We start from the raw sequence: 21,602 nt of genomic DNA on the forward strand, positions 1-21,602 counted from the left end.
GGATCCTGTGTGTCCATGTATGTTGTAATTTTTAAAATATTGTGTTAAAAATCACCAGATTGTCTTGTTAGCCAAGCAGTAATTCTTCTTTCAGCATCTCTTTAAAATCTCAAAGTGAATGAATTGATACACTTTGAGGCCTAAGTATGTCAGGGAAACTAGAGTTGACTGTGTGCTTAAAGATTATTTGATGATTATAGAGATGGATATGATTATTCCTACACTGCTCAGAATGGCATTGTGACCCAAAACAGAGAATGCAGTCAGGACTTATGAAGGCATTGTGGAGAGCAATACTTGGTTATCATTATATTCAAAATTTTAGTCTTTTATAGAATTCTAATCTTCAAGTCAGACCTTTGCATTGCCCATTATTCAGGTAAGTCCAGTTAAATAAAGTGGTCTTGACAAAATTATTTGAAAAACTATACTAGAGAGTCCTTTAATTTTGCTTGAGCAGATAAGGTAATTGGGGTACAGTTTAAAGAGACATTAAAATTTGTCACTTAAAAAAATGTGCAGTCTTTGCAACTAAATTCTTCTCTGTAATGCCCATGAAGCCAGTAAGTTTATAATCTTTCAGAACTGAGTGTACTGTGTCAATACTCTACAATAGCAAGTAACAGTTTAGAAGTCAAGCATTGGCAATAAAATTATCTAGTTCCCAAACTGAATACCTAAATTAACCAAAAACAGTAGTTATCATAATTGTGCTTAATGGGATGCCTGGATAGCTCATTTGGTTAAGCACCTGTCTTCAGTTCAGGTCATGATCCCAGAGTTCAGGCTCCCTGTTCAGTGGGAAGTCTGCTTCTCCCTCTGCCTCTTACCCTGCTCATACTCTCTCTCTCTTTCAAAAATCTTCAAAAAAATCACTGTGCTTAATAGTGAGTGCATTTGAAAGACAAGCTTGCAATTATGAGATACAAAAAAATATTCTCTGAGTCACTAGATAATTTTCGACCAATCTCAGTGAACTAAGATTACTATTAGTTTATAGGCTATTTTCTATTGATTATATTTGCTTTGGCTAGATCATAAAAATGCAAATCTTTGTGGTAGAAACCATATTTATTCTTTTAATTTGTTTTAACCCATCTAATTATTTTATAGCCTTTGCTTTCTCAGTATCAGTGAATACTGATAGACTAAATGTGCTGTATACATGGAATGGCTTGCTTTTTTTTACTAGTTCAGCATCAACTAGGTGAGAAACACAGATCATTTGTGCTGATAAATTTTGAGAGGTTTTGCTATTACCTTTATTACAAAGTATGTGAAATCTGTCTTGGAGTAAGATACATGACCTCAAAGATTGTTAAGGATTGATTGGTTTAAGGACTGTGGCACATTTTCAATCTAAGAGTTTCAGTTTTAGAGTGCTCTAAGCATCTTTATAGTTGTTGTTAGAGACATCTATGAATATCAGTATTGTCAATTTCCTACTTTTAATATGATAATATTTTCTACTTTTAATATTGGCAACTTCCATATTCCCTGGAGTCCATGTCATGGAATGTGAACTTTATACATGAAAAGAAAATTTAACTGCCAATGTAATATTCAATCCTCTGAAGTGACTAGCAGGTTGAGTTATATCATGCTAAGAATAGATGAATAGATGAATAAATATATATATTTAAATGGGATGTATAGTGTGAAATATATACCTGTCTTTCTCTTAAAATCACAGCAATGTCAGTCATACAGAATGCTAACGTAGTTAACAACTTTCTTCTGTTAAATATGTTGGCTTACTTTTTCACATTTTCTTTCTAAAATTTCCATGGTCTTCTGTAAGATCCTGGGAATTCATAAGCCCATTGTATTAATATTTTAGGGATAAGTAGATATTTTAAAGCATTTATACTTCGAAATTAAGGTAAATGTTATTAGAATATATGCATAGAATAAGAGTTAATTATAGAATAAGATAAGTAGTCATACAATCTTTTAAACACAGCAACTGGGAGTTGGTTGGTTCTGCAGGTGAGTAACTGACATGAAGAAAAATGTGGAAAGGTTAGAGATAAAGATCCTTGGCTTTCTTGCTTCTACCGTTTCTTCTGGAATCTATTTTAAGTAGTAAAAAAAAGTTCTAGATCCCCACAATAGTTAAGCTTCAATTCTAATGTTTGGGGAAGAAAGAAGTATGTCATATACATGCTAAGGTATAGGGTTTCCTAAAAATTCATATGCTATGGAACCATAAATTTCAATGATTGCGATACATAACACTAAGAAAAATTGCAATAAACTGCATACAAAAGTTACAAACTTTCCAATGTGGTCATTTCAAAGCATTTATGTATGTTTTGTATGAATGTCTGTATTAGAATTCCAACTTGCATGTGGGTAATTAGTGATATGTACACATTTGAATTTTCTCACAATGAATAGTTTTTCGTTGGTTTAATGTGCAATATTAGGGTTTGACCTAGGGCTTATTCAAACAACTACTACCTTGAGATGCTAATTGCAATGTAATTTTCCAGTTTTAAACAATCTTCATTGTTCAAGTGTTCATTCAAGGGGATGCATTCCTTTAAACATTTTGGTTTCAGCCATACAAATACTATCATTGTTGCCATATGAATCACAACCATCAGAGTATTTCCTTAGTATAGTAATACAATAATAAACATATATACCTCAGCAAAGTATAATACTTTTAAGGTAGGGATTTTTACCATACCAATGTTCCTGCTGACAAATTGTCTTGTGGCTAGTATTTTTACATTCCAAGTCTCAGGTATAAAAGAGACATTTTTTAACATTCTCAAATATGAAAATGAGAAATATCTGTGAATTTCTTTTGGGGGAATAAGTCCATTACATTTCTGTTTGCTCCTGGCAAGAATTCACTTAATTGAAACAATGATGGAGAACTTTTGAAATAAGATGTGTAAAGTACAGAAAAATGTATTCAAGTATTTCAGAGACATATTGAGACAATATAGTTTATCATAACTTCAAACCACCCAGCTTATCCTCAGGGAACACAAACACACATCTTGCTCTAATTTATCTTTAGTACAAGAATACATTTTCATGGTTTTGATTCATACACACCAAGTGACGTAGACTTTGTCCAACTTTTGGGCTCACAGTCCTCAAAATAAGTAAAGAGTAACAATTTCTTCCATTTGTGACATTTTCATTTAATACTGAACATGATTTTTTTCCCTAGTAGTATTTTAATTTTTTATAAAGGAGAACAGTTTGCTCCTTCACTAGCAAAAAATGCTGACTAATTCTTTTTTCAAAAGTTATTTTTAAAAACTATAATTGGATGGACCAAAATTCAGTAACATTGAGAAACTTTTAACTTTAAATGGCAGTTCTTGCTTTTAGTTCGAGAATGATTAAAGTTCAGAAAATAATACCATATGATTCAAAGACTGGCTTATTTTTTCCTCTTAAATCTGAGTTGTTTTCTTAATGTTTAAACCTTTCTCTGTCAATCATTTGGCACATTGAGTTTCCATTTAGCAAATCTGACCAATAATTAAACTTACTAAAACGCATTCTAGAGCTTTTTAAAAATACAACAATAATGACAAAAATAATGCAAAATTTGCAAAACTGAAAAAGAATCGGAGTCTGGTTTAATTTCACCAAGAACTCTATCATATATTTGTATTTAATCACACTGCATGGAATGAGCCATTGCAGTTAAAATAATTCCATTGGGGTTGCTGATAAATTTTAAGTAAAAATTTTATTTAAAATTATTCACAACCAGTGAATGGCACAGATATTGAAATCACTAATTCAGAAATATAAAAACAATCCATCCTTACTTTATAGAAACGACTTATTTATATAGGTTAGAATTAAAATATTCCCTTGTTACATTGGGAGCTAAGAGTTTGAACCCATATAACTTTGATGGGAAAACTTTTATTAAAAAAATCTTTCATAAATCCAGTTTTGTTTTAATTAAATTCATTTTTATCAAAATGTATATACTATAATCCCATTGAATTTTAAAGTCTCATTCTAAGCTAAAATATAAAAATCGTACTGAACTTTGTTCAGTTATATCAAAACATTAAACATAATTACGTACAGACAATTAAGCAGCTATTAAAAATCTAACAAAACAAGGGTGCTGGCTTGCATTTTGCAGTGTTTGGCAATAATTCAAAATATGCAGCTTTAACACTTATTTAAAAACAATGCTGTTGTTTTCAGTACTTCCATCTTCGTTCGTAGAGATATAAAGTTAACAAAGTAGATTTTGTGTATAATAGGATCTCTTAAACCATTTGTTTTAAATTTCCGAAGAGGGAAATTTTGTATTCTAAACAATTAAATTTAGTTTGTAAATACTAAAATTTTTTTAATTTTAATTTTAATTTTTTTGGTAGTACATAAGTTTTAATTCTATAATTTGAATTTTTTGGAATTACATAAGTTTATTCATAGTATTTGTATGTACAATCCTTTATTACTGAGTTTTCTACTGAATTAATTTATTATTTTTCTATTTTGTAGCTACAGCATAAGAAAATATTTTAAAACCTCAAGCTACTGATTTTTAAAATCTTCAACATTTCCACTTTTCTCCATTTATAAAGTTAATTGTGCAAATTTTACTTTTGTAAGATTTAATGTTATTGAACTGAAAACCAAAGATTTTCAAAGTAGTCTTCACATGTACTATTATGTGATATTATATAACAACACAAACACGTTGGCAATAATATTTCCACTTACATGATATACTATGAAAGGACAGATAATCTTAAATTAATAGGAAATAGAATCCTCATAATACATATTTTTGTATTCAGTAAAAGATTCTTAATCTACCTTGTGACTCTGCATAGCAAATCATAGTACCTTCCGATACACCATTTTAATATGATGGTCATCATTTGTATGCCACACACACACACACACACACTCACACACACACACACACACCTATGGCAAAGAAACTTTCTTTTGAATTGATCATTTGCACTTGCATGCCCCTAGAGGCTTAATCTTGTTGCTGATGAATATCCTCATGTCTAAGAATTTTATAGATAACCCAGTAGAAAATATTAAAAATCAAAAAGGCTAATGGGAAACAGGCTCGAGAGATGGTGTCAATCTTCTTGGCTCTGTCGATAAAAACCTTCCTCATTTCATCAGGGCTTTTCGGCATTACCTGGACAGGATGATTTGGGCCCTTTGGGGTCACACCATCTTTTGCTTGCAGACAGGGTCCCATTCCATAGGCTGTGAAGCTGAATCGACTTTCCCTTACCTCATCATCCTAAGAAAAACATGAGAAAATACTTTAGTCATAGAATAGATCATGTATTTCAGAATCATAACTTAAACTTTATCGTGATAAATGTTACCATTATTGTATTGGAAAGGTAACTGAAGCATATAAAGATTGAGTTGCTTTTTTTTTCCCCCATTGAAGTTTTACTGATTTATCCTGCTCTATCATATTAATGTGTCCATTAAGAAATCTGAAGCTCTCAAATAATATGTTTTGTTGGAAAAGCAGAACATTTTGGTATTGTCTACATATTGCTAGAACATCAAAATAAATTCAACGAGAAAAAGAATCTATTGGGATATTTTATATTTTCATAGACTAGGTTTCTTATGTGTTTAAATGTATAAATATATGTTGTCAGAGGGGAAAATATCAAGATCATTGACTGGATTTTTCTTTTTCATAACAGCAAATTTTAATGTTTATTTCCTATGATTTTAATGTTACTTAATTGGAAAATACAGTCTAGCTCAAGAACACTGCCTGGTTTTTGTTATCCTCACTTAATAATACTCTGTTTTACAGTAACCCATTTGAAAGACTATAAGGTAGTCACACATTCTAGTTTACATGCAATTACTTTTCAGGTACACTGATTGAGTTGAAATTATGAATGAAATTCAGCAGGAATTTATTTCAAGTTAAAGAAAATTGTTTAACCTATTATGTTCTGAAAAGGTATTGTTACTTTTCTCTTAAAAGTTGTAAATTAAAGAATCCTCCAGATATGCATTATATGTACATGAAAAGAAAACCAAAATTTAAAAGAAAAATCATTTAATAAAAATATGATAAATGAAATGTGCTCATTATAGGAAAATATGGTATTTAGAAATTTATGAAATTCATTAATGAGCAATTTAATTTAATGCACTTATTTAGAATGTAACAGTAGATGATTGCCAATTAATTGGATTTTTTTGTTCCTAAAACTGAGAGTTTAAAAGATGACATTTTATAAAGTTGTTACAGCTCTCCTTTATGTAAGTATTTTTAATGGTAATATAGGAGACAAAAGGAATTGACTCAAACTCTTGAAAAATAATTCTGGGTCTGTGAAAGTAGAGGCTCAATAAACAGTATATTGCAAAATATGAAAATGAGAAATGGAAATTAAAATGGGTTCTAAACATGAAAAGATGATCAAAGTTGATGTAATAATGTGTAAAATAGTTTTTTGGGGGAATTATAGAGTAAGGCAATTTCACATGACACACAAAAACAAATAACTATTGGAAAATACCTTACCTGCATAAGCAATTGAATTTTGAGGAAACAAGTCTGAAATAAAAGCTGATGATCCTAATTACATAACTACTATTGTAATCTTATAAAAGTTAGAAATTGATTTTTCAGTACTCTTTAATAAGGATGTTGATTTATACTGGCAATTTTTTTATCTACCATGGAAATTTTAAAGCTAAATTATTATTTGCCTTGAATTTTCCATTCTTAGGGAAAAGTGTATATACAAGAAATTAAAGTTTTTATGTAAGTGCTAAAGTAGCATCCTTATGGTTTAGAAAATCATGCTGGTGCTTATATTCCAGAAAGAACGTGTAGTTTGTTTGGATAATTTGTATAATTTTTGTGTGTAAATCAGCTGAATGCTAAAGTACAAAATAATTTCTTAACTTATATAGACCCATGTGTTGAAAAAAATCCGTCTCAAAATGTAAAAAAAGTAATTTCTCAGTGAACATTTACAATGAAGGCTGCTTGTTAGTTGAGGTAATGAATAGATAAATTACAAAAATACTAGAATTTTAGGATTCTAGCTGCTGTGTTTAATAAAGTAGAATCTACTTTGTTTTTCCCTCTGGTTTTACTAAGAAACAATTGACATATATCACTGTGTAAGTGTAAAGTATACAGCATGATGGTTTGATTTACAAATATGGTGAAATGATTATCACAATAGGTTTAGTTAATACCTATCATCTCACATAGATACAAGAAAAAAGGAAAAAAATCTCTTGTGATGAAAACTCTTAGGAACTACTCTCCTCCCAACTTTTCTGTAGATCATGTACCAGTCATAGCTCTAGAGGTCATATACGTTATAGTCCTAGTACTTATCCTATAACTGGACGTTTCTTCGTTTCTTTTTTTTTAACCCCCTACCCCCACTGACTACCTTTCTAACTCTTCTGAAGAACTTATTTTCAAACTTTTGGAGACACATCCCCTCCCCGCCCCCGCCGTTGCTCATCTCAAAAAAATCTTTTTAAGATTTAAGATATCCAGTGATCACCTACACTATTTTCAACTGCATCTTTCCACAGAACTGCGAGTAGAGGGTTAACATCAGGTCCGGGCTGATGAATGGCTGCTGATCCTTTCAGCATCATTTCCTTGAAAACAATAGTTAAGCTAAATGGGGAACGTGGAATTTTCTACATTTACTGCACAGGGGTTGCTGTGTGGGGCCTGAAGGCCTCTGGCCTACGTGACCAGAATGTATACAAGCTTGGTAAGAAATCAAGGCTGTGGCTTTTCTGTGTCAGTGTGATATGTGCCTTGACGTTTGTCCCTGGCAGTGCAACTCCTGGCACCTGTGGATGAGGGTAAAAGCAGCTGTGCTCTTCAGCCAATGCCCTGCCTCCTGATGAGATGAAGATGCTGTGTCTGATGTGTCGGCTGTCTCACATGCTCCTGCAGGACTGAGCAAATTTTACAATAGGTTAAAGCCTATTGTGTGTCGAGGGTTTGATTGACGATTATAACCCTGAATTTCAGTGGTGGTGACAGAAGTTGGCTGGGCTTTCCAATCGTTTCAGGCTCAGTATGGCCCAAAGTTCTGGGAGGGAGTTTGAAGAGAGTGTGATCCTGATTCACCCCTGGGTTTGAGGTAGCTAGAGCGCTGCAGAAAATAACTGGGATAAATCTTACGATTGTAATGTGAATGACACAGAATTCTCCCTGCTTGTGTTGGCAGATGGGTGATTAATGAAATAAAACTGAAGGAGACCGGGGTAACAGAACTGAAGGGAAAGTGGCTCAGAATACAATTAATTTCTTATATCCTATTTAGTTGATTGTCTGTGAAACTGAAACTACTTGGCAGAAAGAGAAATTAGAGCAAGTAAAGCAAGCAGCTTCATGCCTGTTCTTTTTTTTTTTTTTAAAGATTTTTTTTTTTTAATTTTTATTTATTTATGATAGTCACACACACACAGAGAGAGAGGGAGGCAGAGACAGGCAGAGGGAGAAGCAGGCTCCATGCACCAGGAGCCCGACGTGGGATTCGATCCCGGGTCTCCAGGATCGCGCCCCGGGCCAAAGGCAGGCGCTAAACCGCTGCGCCACCCAGGGATCCCTTCATGCCTGTTCTTGAAGTCCACTTGGTACTTGGAAGGATGTTGCATGAAAGTCCACTTGTGATGTGGAAGGACATTGCATTTAATCCTGATAGTACTTCTTTGCAACCCCAAGCAAGCAACACTGGAAATGACTGAGTATCCTGCATCCCTGTCCAATAGAAATGTAATAATGTAGGATGGCTCAGTGGTTGAGCATCTGCCTTTGGCTCAGGGTTCTGGGATCAAGTCCTATATCAGGCTCCCCGGAGAGAGCCTGCTTCTCCCTCTGCCTATGTCTCTGCCTCCCTCTCTGTGTCTCTCATGAATAAATAAATAAAATCTTTAAAAATTTATATATAAAAGAAATCTAATGTGAACCACAGATGAAAGCCACCTGTATAATTCTCAGTTTAAATTTTAGCTACATTTTAACAAGTTAAAAGAAACAAGTGAAGTTAATTTTACTATTATATTTTCTTTTTTAACTTACTATGTACTAAATATGATTTATACATTAGTCAAAGTAACAATTAAAGAGATATTTTACATCCTAAGTCTTTGAAATCAGTACATATTTTTAATACGTCTCAGTTCACACTCTACGTTTCTAGTGCTCAATAGCCACATGTGGCTTATGTCTACCATTTTGGATAAAGCAATTATAACAGAAAGAAGCTGGGGCTCTTTACTGTGAAGTACCAGACAATAACTGGGGAATCTATGCCTTCTAGCATCCTTAGGTTAGTGGACATAGGAATGAAAAACATGAAAACAATGTTGTCTGTGAATGCTAACTTCTAATTTGCTGCAGTTCCTGGCAGGCATGTAATCAGTGACACTTTTGGAGTGGGGAAGGCCTAGGATGGTATGAATCTGCGCTGAGGAACCAGCTGCCTGCTTCTCTCACTGCTGTGAAATTGAACAGCCCTTTGGAAGAAGTAGCTATGTTAAGGGTAGTAGCAAACCTGGGCTGGCCACATGATCAATAAAAATAAGCCTACCCAAACCACATTCTCTGATTCAACTCTGGTAGACAGGACAATTAGGGGAGTCCCCCAGGGCATGGGTTTCCCATGTGGCTCTCCTTTTGGAAAGGCAGGAGGTTAGATGCGATTCACAGGGACACTTTTATAGTTGCCATGCTGGGTTTCACTGATGGGAAAACTATCTGGGCTATTTAGAAGAAAGATCATGGCCAGAGGTAAATCTATTAGCTCTCTTTAGGTAGCTTTTAAGACACAGAATGAATATTAACAGGAGTCCTATGAAAGATTTCCTGGCACGTTATTGCCAGCTGAGAGGAAGGAAATCTTGCAGTTCCGGCAGCTGCTTCCCTTAAGGAACCCTGTTAAATCTGCTGCTTTCATCTCAGAAGTTAAATCAATGATGCTGATAGGGAATGGAAACAAAAGGCACTGATATGGACTGCTGAATTTACTCCATCCATTAAGGCATTTGAAACAAAGAAGACTGGCTTGAAGGCCAGGATCTCCTTGCCCAGTCCTGAATTTGGTATCAGTGGATGGTACCTCCTTCGGCTCAATGCATATTTGGAAAGGACGTGACACGTGATGAAGTATCTTGTCCTTTCTGGATTGAACTTGATCTTGGCTGTCATTTCTTAGCCTAGTTGTAATTGGATGGATGTACTAAAACAAGAAGCCCTAAGAATGGCCTAAACCTTCCTCTATGGGAACTATCAAACAGTACAAGACCCCAGGAAGGTAAATGAAACTCTTAGTTCTGATTAAGAATATAGTGGAAGCAGGGGTGCTAGTCCTTCATTAATTTTCTCTAGACTAGTTCTATCTGGCCTGTGATAATGCCAAATGGGGCCTTCAGTCTGATCGCTGACCACCTGGGGTCACTAAAGAAGTCACCGACCAGCTTCTACCGTGATAAATGGTAAAACCCAAAGAGTTTCAAGAGAAAGGAGGTTGGTATGCCGTTTTTGTTTTGTTGTTGTTGTTGTTGTTTGTTTGTTTTTTTAAGATTTTAAGTTCTCTTTACATGGCCAACGTGTGGCTCAAACTTACAACCCCAAGATGAAGAGTGGCATGTTCCACCCACTGAACTAGTCAGGCACCCCAAGGCTGGTATGCTTTGACAGACTTGAACAGGGCTTCCCTTTTAAGGTCGATAAAAAGGAAAAAGTCTGACACTGTGTGTCTTCAAATGGGGTAGACCCAATTAACAAAACCTGAGTTCTCCAGGATATTATCACAAGCTGGTTGGAAATAGTTTGGTCCAGGCCACTGTCAAAAGAAAGTTAGTGATAAATGGTACTCTGCTCTCTGAGCAGAAAGTCAAGAGAGAGTTTGGAAACTAGTGACCCATGTGACTAGGTGAAGGAGGCTAACTAATCCAGCTGAAATTCAGGGCTCAGCCCCATCAGTCAGTTTCTGGAAACAATCTGGATAAAGCACTAGAAACAATTTACAAATGATAAAGGACAAACTGTTATGTCTTCTGCATCCCATTGTAAGAAAAATTACTGTAGCACTATTTGAAATTTGGCAGATACATCTTTATTTCTGTTGGCTCTCTTGCATAAAGTGACTAGAAGACAGACTGAACAGGGTAAGCTATGAGAGGTCTGAGGCAGGCAATAACCCATGGAGCCTCTCTGAGGCCTTACATTCATCCACTCTATGGAAATCTGCTATTAAAACCCATGTAGGGATCCCTGGGTGGCGCAGCGGTTTGGCACCTGCCTTTGGCCCAGGGTGCGATCCTGGAGACCCAGGATTGAATCCCACGTCGGGCTCCCGGTGCATGGAGCCTGCTTCTCCCTCTGCCTGTCTCTCTTTCTCTCCCTCTCTCTGTGACTATCATAAATAATAAATAAAAATTAAAAAAAAAAACATGTAGACTGGAATTTCTGCAAAAGGCTCAATAATGGTACCTTAAGATTGCTACCAGGATTCTAGACAGGAAAACTCTGGATACTCTGAGTAGATATAATCTATTTGAATGATGACTACTGACATTCTCCTGGGCTCTGGTAGAAACAGTCCCCAAACTGAAGGAAACTGGGGGCATCTTAGGTATATTTAGGCTTCAAATATCTAAATATTATGATGGGTAATACCAAAAAGGTATTTCAATCGAAGTAAAAATTATATCATTTAGGAACAAGCTAAGGGGAATTACTTATGAATTACTTCAGGTGAAGTAAATAATACCCATGAGAAGGTGGCCTATATGACAGTGGACTGGAGATTCCATGTGAGCCACTCAGAGTGGTACGGACCTCCTGATTCTCCTTCTCACTGAGACAAAGAAGGTCACCTGGCCCACCGAATGAAACGTATATGGAAGGTCAGGACTCCTACCATATCTGCAATCAAATAAAAAATTGTAGTTGAAGAAAGCAAGGTAAGTCTACAAAATAGGCTAACTTGAGAACCAATATGCATGGCAGTATCAGAAGAACTGGTTCTCGCTCTGGGAGCAATATCTGGATATTCAAAGACCCCTGGCCCTAGCCAATGGCATTGCCTTGTGGTCAGGCAAATGGGCCAGTTTAAATGGACAACTAAGAACAACAACCGGGTGGGTGATGAAATTCCTTATAAACATTCCAGGGTAGAATTAAATTAGGTCAAGTAATCCCTGCCTAGTCACTGACTCAGAAGGGGACTAGAATGCCAAAGCAGATGTCTTGGACTGGCCGTGGATGCAGCCATGGTGGTGTCCAAGCCATGCAGCAATGGACAAAACCATGACACATTTCTCTGTTGTGCAATAGAGCCACTGGTGTAGTGAGAGCTTGACCTGAATATTAATGAAAGAATATATTGCTTGAAAATTGCCTCCGAGCTAAATCTCCTGAGGACGAGTATTAACACATAGCTGGCAAATGGAATCCTAAAGTCCTTGATTATGGTTCCTGGAGGATTCAATGGATTTTGGCAGATATAAGACAGTCTATCTTGGGCTTTGTTTGTACTGTAACAAGCCAAAGCTGAAAATACTGTTAATGGCTCGGAACAAAGCATTTTTTATATCAGTTTGGGCTCCTGGAACAGATCTCATTGGACAAAGGAATACATTTAAACATGACCAGTGTATAAAATGGCCCAAGAGAACAACATAGCAAAGGCATTTAAATAGAAGTTGAAATGAGCAATTGAAACACTTACTATTAATGACAGGGTGACAAGGACATAAAGAGCTGGCTGGTTCCCTGGATGAGTGTGCAGATCATGTGGGTATGAGTTACAGTGATGAGGAATTCCTTCAATAAGTTTCTAGTTTCTGGTGGTTCAACTAGTTTCTAGTTTCTGGGTCAGGAGCAATGCTGGGATACAGTTCTGTTCTTTCTGCCTCACAGGTACTTTTGTGTTATAATGGTTCTGATGCAATATATCAGATACATATTATATACTTGATATAATGGTTCTGGGTTCATGATTGCATTTTCTAGCTCTAGGAATCATTGCTTCTTATGATACTGTATCTCTTTCTTTAACTAGGAAGACATCTGTGCTCTCTGTGGGTGAGGGGACAAAGCATCTTGTGCACTTGAGTCCTGTGAAGCCTCCCAATTAGTGGAAGATTGGGAACTTTCTCTGCTGTTTCTCCTGCCTTTTATCCTTCTGTAAAGTTAAGTAAATGACATATGAACTGAAAGCTTATTTCTGTCTTGTAAGCATGATTGCTTCCTCAAACCTGTAATCAGAGCTATAGTGCTATAATGAACAAAGCTACTTGACATTTGGATGTTGGTTTTAATAGAAAAGATGACACATTTGAACAATTTAAACTTAATTGTCTTTATGTATCATTTGTCCCCTGTACAATTTGGCAACAGCTTGTAAGATTGCCATCATTCTATGTTTATGCAATAATGACAGGCTAGGGGAAGGCATTGTTTCTCATACAAGTCTAACACCTGTCTTGGAATCACTGGGAGGGGTTGTGAGATCCAGTTTTCCGGATGGGCAATTGTGGAAGTTTGTACTCCTTAGCCTTTAGGTTGTTCCAATAACTCCATCTCCACCAAGCTCTCTAGGTGATTAGAATGCACAGCCAAGTGTAGAAACAAGGGTTTCCAAGAGGCACAATGTGTCTATCCTGGTAGGCTTGAATTTTTAGTGAGGTAACACTGTTTGGATTCCTCTCTTACTCTAATTTACATTTTAAGTGGCAGTTTATGAAAACATACTCTGGGATGACTTTTGTGTTAGCATTTAACTATTATTATTTAATAATTTCTGCTTTTCAGTAAGGCTGTTTCTAGATAGGGCTATATGTCAGGTAATCTAATGATTTGTATCTTTACCCATTTTTAAATCTATGGGGCCTAAGGATATCCTCAGCAATAGGTTTCAGATAATTATATGTTACAGTGTGATTTAGTGCTTCAAAGCAACTGGAATATGATTTCACTAATATATCATATTTCCAATTAGTTGTAGAATTGGAAAAGTAGAAACTTTTAATTTCAAAGAAAACATTTCCCTTATGAAAATGTCTTGTTCAAATACATATTCCTTGGCAATGGCAATAACAAGATGTTGAGGAGACCTTAGGTTCTAAAAACATGAAAATAGCTTGGGTATTTGCATTATTAAAAATACATGTTATGGGAAGTAATTTTCAATTATTTCCTATGTCACAAAAACATTAAATGGTCCAAGTTCAAAATCTGACTCAAGATTGACATTCAAAATGCAAATGTAAAATTAAGGAATTCCACGGCTTTATCATCTATTGCCAGGAGTCTGGATCATCTTAATTATTTAACTCTCAGATTCTTGGTTTCTTATTCCAGGGAAAGATGACAGGCACTTTCTAGCAGGGTTTTTTTTTAGGGTGAGGGAAAGAATATAAAATCTGTGATAAAGTACTCAAATTATAGCTATAACATTTTTAAAAATATTTTCTTTATTATAATTATAATATTATGGAAATTGCATAATGCACACTCTGAAAGGAAAATACTAATAACAACCTGAATCATTGTCCGGTTAGATATTTTAAAAACCGAACTAGCAACAAAGTACCATGTAAAATAGGCCAGTGCAATTGCTTACTCTGCAGACTGTCTTGTACTCTTGTACTGTTGTCCTAAAAGTTAACCAACCTCTTAAAACTGAAAAGACCACCTTGCTGCCTGCCATACCCTCCACTGTAGAATTGTTATAATAGATGGGTTCTGCTCTCTGGCTGCTAAGGTTCTTTGCAAATCTAGTTTCTGGAATCAAGAATCATTAGTGTTTTGAATATGTTCTATGAAACAGCACAAGTATTTTTGGGGTGTGCCCTTGAGATAGGGCACATGGAGACATCTCACTTCTTCAGAAATAGAGTCTCAGCTCTGTTGGGCCAGACTTTGATCTGCAGTCCAGGAAGCCATAGAAGGAGAAAGAGCAAGGACCCTTGGACTGTAAAAAGTCATGTGATTTTGTTATGGTTGTTAAATGACTGGCTTATAGCAGTTTTTTCAAAGGCTGCACTTAAAATAATAATTTTAAGCATGGGGCAGCCCCAGTGGCTCAGCGGTTTAGCACCTCCTTCAGCCCAGGGCCTGATCCTGGAGACCCAGGATCAAGTCCCACGTCAGGCTCTCTGTATGGAGCCTGCTTCTCCCTCTGCCTGTGCCTCTGCCTCTCTCTCTCTCTCTCCCGTGTCTCTGCCTCTCTCTCTCTCTTATGAATAAATACATAAAATCTTTAAAAAAAGTTAAAAAATAAAAAAATATTAAAAAAATAATTTTAAGCATGGATGAAACATTTCTAATAGTTCACTATTAGTATTAGATTACTATATTATAAGGTGCATTAAACTATTTTATGACCAAACTAATTTCTTTGTTTTGTAAAACTCAGTCATAAAACTATCATGTGTTTATGTATGTTTAGATGTGCAGAGAGTGATATTCTTTATTCCAATTAGTACTCAAATATTTCTTGAAAATATTTCAGTTTTCTGCAGGTATCTTCAGCTTGAGTTTCTGATTGACTGAAGGCCACCCAAGCAAATATTTAGACAAACATCTAAAATTTTTGACTCTGATGCTATGTGTTAGCCAATATTTAATATTCATAAAATTAAGCACTTTCCAACTCAAAATATAAGCAGTAATAAAGATTAAATAGAATAAACTAAAAATGAGCAAAAGAACGTGGCTGATTAAAAAGGTAAAATTGAAGAGATAGCTTAATTTATTTACAAGTAAAACCTCCTAGGTATGCTTTAAACAAGTTAGAAGGGTAGGCAATGAAAAATGTAAAAACCTATTTAGTTAGTATATAATTCTTTCTACAGGAGGACCTGTTTTTACTGTTTGAAAGAAAAATGTTTTGGTAATTAAGCATCAGTACTGCATTGTGAAATATTCTGTATGGTTTTTCATTTTATTAGAGAATTAGGCTAAGACTGACTCATGCTAACATGCATATTTATAACTAGAAATATTAAAAATAGAAAATTCAAGGGTAGGCTTAGTCATTCAGTTGAATGGTTTCATTTCCACCACAAAAAAATATATATTAACATACATGTAAGATAAGATTTAATTTCCTATCCTCAAAATGACCAAAAAGAAGAACAAATCATATTTTTGAGTGTAGATTGGTGAAAGCATGAAGCTTGCTAGTGAGTGGTAATAAAACATGAAGCCTCTAAGACAGCATGAGTGATGATTTATTGTGTGAACTGCTGTGAGATACAATAGCATTAAATATATTATTTTCATCCTAATGTTTCTCCCCTGGTAGGTGCCTTTGAGTGTTCTATATATGATAAACATTATTTATTATTTAAATAATTTATTATTTATTATATTATTTACACAGAAAGACCTGTTTAAATAGTTTTCTGTAACTTCTAATCGCCAAATAGGAAAGTGACAAAGGAAGGAAAAGTGAATTGCTATTAATTTCCACTTGCATGATTTCAAAGTGTGTGGATTTTGAAAAAAGTTACTAATAAACATAACAGCGGCTTATTTTTGTTGGGAAAAATTGCCATCACTTAGAAAATTCTGAGGTAAGATGAAATATGTGAATAAATTGAAAATGCTTTTCTAAAATAAATGCCAGCTTAAAATAAAATATTCAGTTTAATACATCTGTATACATTTCATTACTTTGAAATGGAAAGCTAAGAGTATAATTATAGATGAGGTTAAAAATACTTTATAGTTGCACATCAATTGTCAATATAAAATTCTTTGAAATCTAGTTTCTAGGAGAATTTTGCATATCTTTGGTGACATATAAATTAGTTATGAATTAGCCAAATTTATGTTTGGCATATTGAATTTAGATTCAGAAATGGTTTGGAAATTATTAAATGGTAAAATGTAAGCTTGAAAAGATGAATGCTTAAAATAAAATAATATAAAAATGGAATACATACAAAAGGATTGATGAGAAATCAATGAAATAACTTTTTAAAATACCTATATATTTATTTCTAGCACAATATGCTAGATTCATTCAGTGCCAACTCAGAATTATGGAGTGACATAAATAATACATTATAATAGACAACATGTGTAAAAAGCACTATATGTATTTTAGTTAATTTTGAGATGTAATTCACTAAAACACATATGAAATTAGATTAAGTAGAGATTAGTTTGAGTACTATTTTCCTAAACACATATTTCAGAGGGAATATAGCTCTAAGAATTAGCTCTGTTTATTTTTTTATTTTTATTTTATTTATTTTTTTATTGGAGTTCAATTTGCCAACATATAGCATAACACCCAGTGCTCGTCCCGCCAAGTGCCCCCCTCAGTTCTGTTTAACACAAACTCTGAATATTTGTTTGCAGGAAGTCATTAAATTCTTACTATTTTTGTTTTCCTTGAGAGGATGAAATTTTGAATCCCTATATATCAGAGTCATTCAAATATACTTTAGTTTGAAATTATTGGAAAACTGCTTTTCCTTAGACATGTCAGAAATTTATAGGAAACATTTTCCTACTAAAATAATATCTTATACCCCATAATATTCCTAGGATGGAAATGTTATGAAGTAATTTAGAATATATGGGTGCCACATTGCTTTCAACTATGTAGAGCCTCATTCCTTCAAAAGAGTTTCCATATATATTTTTGTTTGCCCTAAGACTATAGGGCTAAAAAACTGTAGAGGGCAGAAAAAAACAATTATTTGTTATTCTTAGAAGTTACCTTGAGTTATTTTTGAAGTAAGACAGCATGTAAATATGTAAGGCAATAAATAATGACAAGTTTTTTGTACAGGTAGTCAAAATGTAGTCAATGATATCTTAATCTTAAAAAGATAACCATCGTGCCTTGCAGAATAGAAACTTGATCATTGTTTCTCAAATCTAGAACTCAGAGTCCTTTTTTATTTTATTTGAGTATGTAAATAATAATTAAATATACAATAAATCAGGAAGATAAAAGTGTTAGAATACCATGTGAATGTTTTATCTCTGCAAACCATTGCATCATTACCTCGTGATGCAGAAGAAGCTACGTGAAATGCAACCCTAAATCATCCATTTATCTCAACAAATAACATATATTCAGAAACATTATGGCACGTCTTTATAATCCTGCAGGCTAAAGTAATTATATCACATGTGGGAAGAGCAAATTCTCACCAAAATACTTTCATATCATGCACACACCCACACATACACAGCACTGGGAATAAGCGTCTATGACATGGTGCAGTGGGTAACCAACACATAACAGGCTATGACAGTGTGGGGTGGGGAAATTTGGATACAAGAGCAAACTTGTATTCTTTCACAATAGACCAAAGATTCACCAGCTTGTACCTTAATAGAAAAAAAGTAAGATATGAGAGATTCCATATGAATGCTAAGCCAATGCTGAACCAAGTTTAAACTTTCCTAGGAATAACATTTATATCAACGTACGGTCCTTTGTTGTGACAAACTTTTTATACTGAAGTTCTCTTATTTACTTCATCTATTCTGCCAACTTAAAGTGCTTGGGAAAACTATATAAACCCATACTCATGAAAATAAAGGGCTTTGGGTCAATGTTTAGACTCATTTAGACTATTTTGTTTTAAAGATTTAGATTGCTCGTACTGTTTCTAAGAAAAATACATACTTTTTTTTAAATGATGAATTCAGTCAGCCCAGAGAGTTGTTAGGTTGAGAAAAACAGTTTTCAAAAACTTGAAATGATCAACCCCAAATCTACACAAAGATGGGAATATTACAAAATAAATGGAATGCGTATAATTTCTAACAAATCTATTTGCATTACCATATTGTTTCTTCTTTAAAAAATAAGTATGTATTGATTGTTGCTGAGATAAACCTAATTTTTCATCAGACTTCTTTGTGCATTGTTTTGTAAAGCAATATTTAGTAAATATATATTTTTTATACTAAAGCTCCTATAGGCATTAACTGCTTAGTTACCAGAAATTTAAATATATTCTTTCCCAAAGAGGCCATTTGTGTTATGCAAATACAAAGCAATTAAAAATTTTTCAAAGTTATAGTTACGATAATTAAGTAAAACTAATCATATCAAATGAATTTTTTCCCCCAGGGATGAAAAAAATAGAGTGGCTAGCTAGGTTGGGAACAAATATGCAATTTAGTAGAAAAATATTAGTTGAATGATTACATATTATTATATAAGAAAACTTAGTAAGTGCTTATAAATAACACTGGCTCTAGATAACTGCTATGAAATTGAGAATCCTTCTATTAGATGAATATAACATGTTTCCGGTCTGTTCATCTAACATTATTTCTTCTTAACCAAGATGTGCAACAGAATTATCTGGGGAGGTATTTTTAAATGCACTTTATTCCAGAAATTTTAGTTTAATAGACTGGACTGTTTGTGATTCCCCAGCTTGAATTCTTGGCTTGTGTATGTTTAAATCCAACATTGAATGCTATATTATGGTGGCCAAGTCCAATCAATGATCAATATGCTGTAATATAGACTACTTTTCTAACTATTTAGCTACTATACTTGGACATGTGACCTTGTGATTGCTCTGTAATCATTTCAAAGGATGCTGCTATCAAAACCAAAATTATTAATTTATTATAAAGAATCTCAACTTATCTTAACATTAAAAAAGGATTCTAAAAATACATAGGTTGGACAAAGTATTTTATTTTTGACTTATTTTTAGGCCTCTATTTTCTGACCAGAAAGGATGCATTTAGAACTTCTTTGTACAAATAAATTTTCTATTAATTTTGGAACTAATTTTGTCAAAACAAATGACTATTTCTTTCATGGAGACTATTATGAAATTATATATGTTATTTTTGCTTGATATATATTTAAAAATCACTTTGACCAATCAAATAGCTCAGTTGATTAGGTGAAGGATAATATTTAAATATCTTTTTACTGAGTGAGGGAAGACAACTGGAGTTTGAAAAAGAGAATATCCTTGGTTGAAGGGAGATGGTGGTTGTTTGGCTTTAAATATGCAAGGGGCTGTGTTTCCCCACCAAACACTGCCTAGGTGCAGAATATGCTGTCTGCTTTTTTCACTGATGACCACATTCCTCTACTTAGAGTTAAGAAAGTGAATTTACCGTGTCTGAGAAACGGTAAAACTTCTCCAATGCAAAAGCTTCTGTCTGTGGGAAGGTAGAGTGGACCAAGAGGGATTGAGAAACCAGAGAATCAAGTCATATATGAGTAAATATAATTGCACAATTGGTTTAAATTGCATATATCATTTTCACATATATGTGTGTCAATTATTCGATTTTCACATATGCAAAGTATCCAAACCTCAAAGTATAAATTTAAAAAGACCCAAACCCCCCAAAAAAACCCAAAAACCAAAAAACTATTTTTCCCCACATTAAATCTCAATTACAATATTTGCTCCTTGAATATTCAACTGGTCTTTAGAAAATAATAAGATGTTAGTATTTTTGCATTTCTATATTTTCCTGGAGAGCCACTCACTAGAAAATGAATCTTGCCATCTTCCTGTGAGCTAAAGAAGAAGGGGCTTCGCTATTTACCCTGATATTCTTACAGGTAGTAAAACTAAAGAGCTGCTTTGGTAGGATAATTTTTTTTTAAAAGGAGAACCAAAATTGAGCCTCTACACTTACACTCTATCCTGTTTCTCTTGGGCACTGTGGCTGTTGGATGCATGGTGGGTGTGGAAAGAGTGAGCTCTCAGCCCCCATTTGGACACGACATACCTAATACTTCCCAGCACCTGGTTGATACATTCTAAATTGTATAGGAAGGGGGAGAGGTAGAGAAGTGGAAAATAAAAGTGAAAAAGCAAATCAAAATGAGGAGGAGAGATAAGTATTACTTTACTTTGGATTCATGATATTAGAAGGGAAAACTTGTCTTCATCAGTCATTTAATGGGAAAGGAAAACAGGAGATTTCCTCTTGTGATACAGAATTTTTTTGTCCTGTGATAGTGTTACAGTCAGTGCCAAGTGTCACGAGAGAAAGGGGAACAGATAGGCAGCAGGGAGGGAGAAAGGAGAGGAAAGAGACAAAGAATGAGAAACCAGTAGATGGGGGTATGGTGGGGAGAAAGATTATTAAATTATGTTTCCATATACAAATGATGTGCTTTTATTTTCATAACAACTTGATCAAATAGCAGCTTGGGCACTGTTTTTGTCTCATGTGTCACTCGGAGTATCATAGTCCCAAAGTTCCTTCCACACTACTGTGAATTGGGTATTTATTATGATTTGGGAGAGTCAGTTAGACATGACCGAATCTGTTATTACTTTATAATATGTTAAATGCTCAGTACTGAGAGATCATGGGCTTAGGGCTTTAAAAAAATCTTATGAATATATAAATCACAGTAAATAATTCAGAAACCAAAGGAAACCTTTAAAAAAATTAAATCCTTTCAAAATCCTTTAAAATGTACCTCTATGAACGAGACTATTATTTTTAAGATTTGAGTATGTTTTAACTTAAATATTCCAGTATATTGGATTCTGGCCATAATTTCTCCTATTGCATAAACTTTGACATTTCTCTGTTGCAGTCCATCTGCTTTTAAATGTCAGTT

At 34.2% G+C, this 21,602-nt stretch overlaps 1 protein-coding gene across 7 annotated transcripts in view; it reads right to left on the minus strand.

The window, feature by feature from the left end:
• GLRA3 (glycine receptor alpha 3) overlaps positions 1–21,602 on the minus strand; it is a 207,305-nt gene that overhangs the window by 27,802 nt on the left and 157,901 nt on the right. For 4 of the 7 annotated variants that reach the window (XM_038573628.1, XM_038573626.1, XM_038573629.1 and 1 more), the window contains one exon: positions 4,472–5,269. In XM_038573628.1, the coding sequence (XP_038429556.1) occupies positions 4,991–5,269 (279 nt within the window). In that variant the 3' untranslated portion in view covers positions 4,472–4,990. Of the gene's footprint in view, positions 1–4,469; positions 5,270–21,602 lie in introns of those variants that run through there. The other 3 variants (XM_038573625.1, XM_038573623.1, XM_038573624.1) reach the window with 3 other exon arrangements.

The sequence above is a fragment of the Canis lupus genome, chromosome 25 (assembly GCF_011100685.1).
Source record: "Canis lupus familiaris isolate Mischka breed German Shepherd chromosome 25, alternate assembly UU_Cfam_GSD_1.0, whole genome shotgun sequence".
In the NCBI taxonomy this organism is placed as follows: Eukaryota; Metazoa; Chordata; class Mammalia; order Carnivora; family Canidae; genus Canis; species Canis lupus.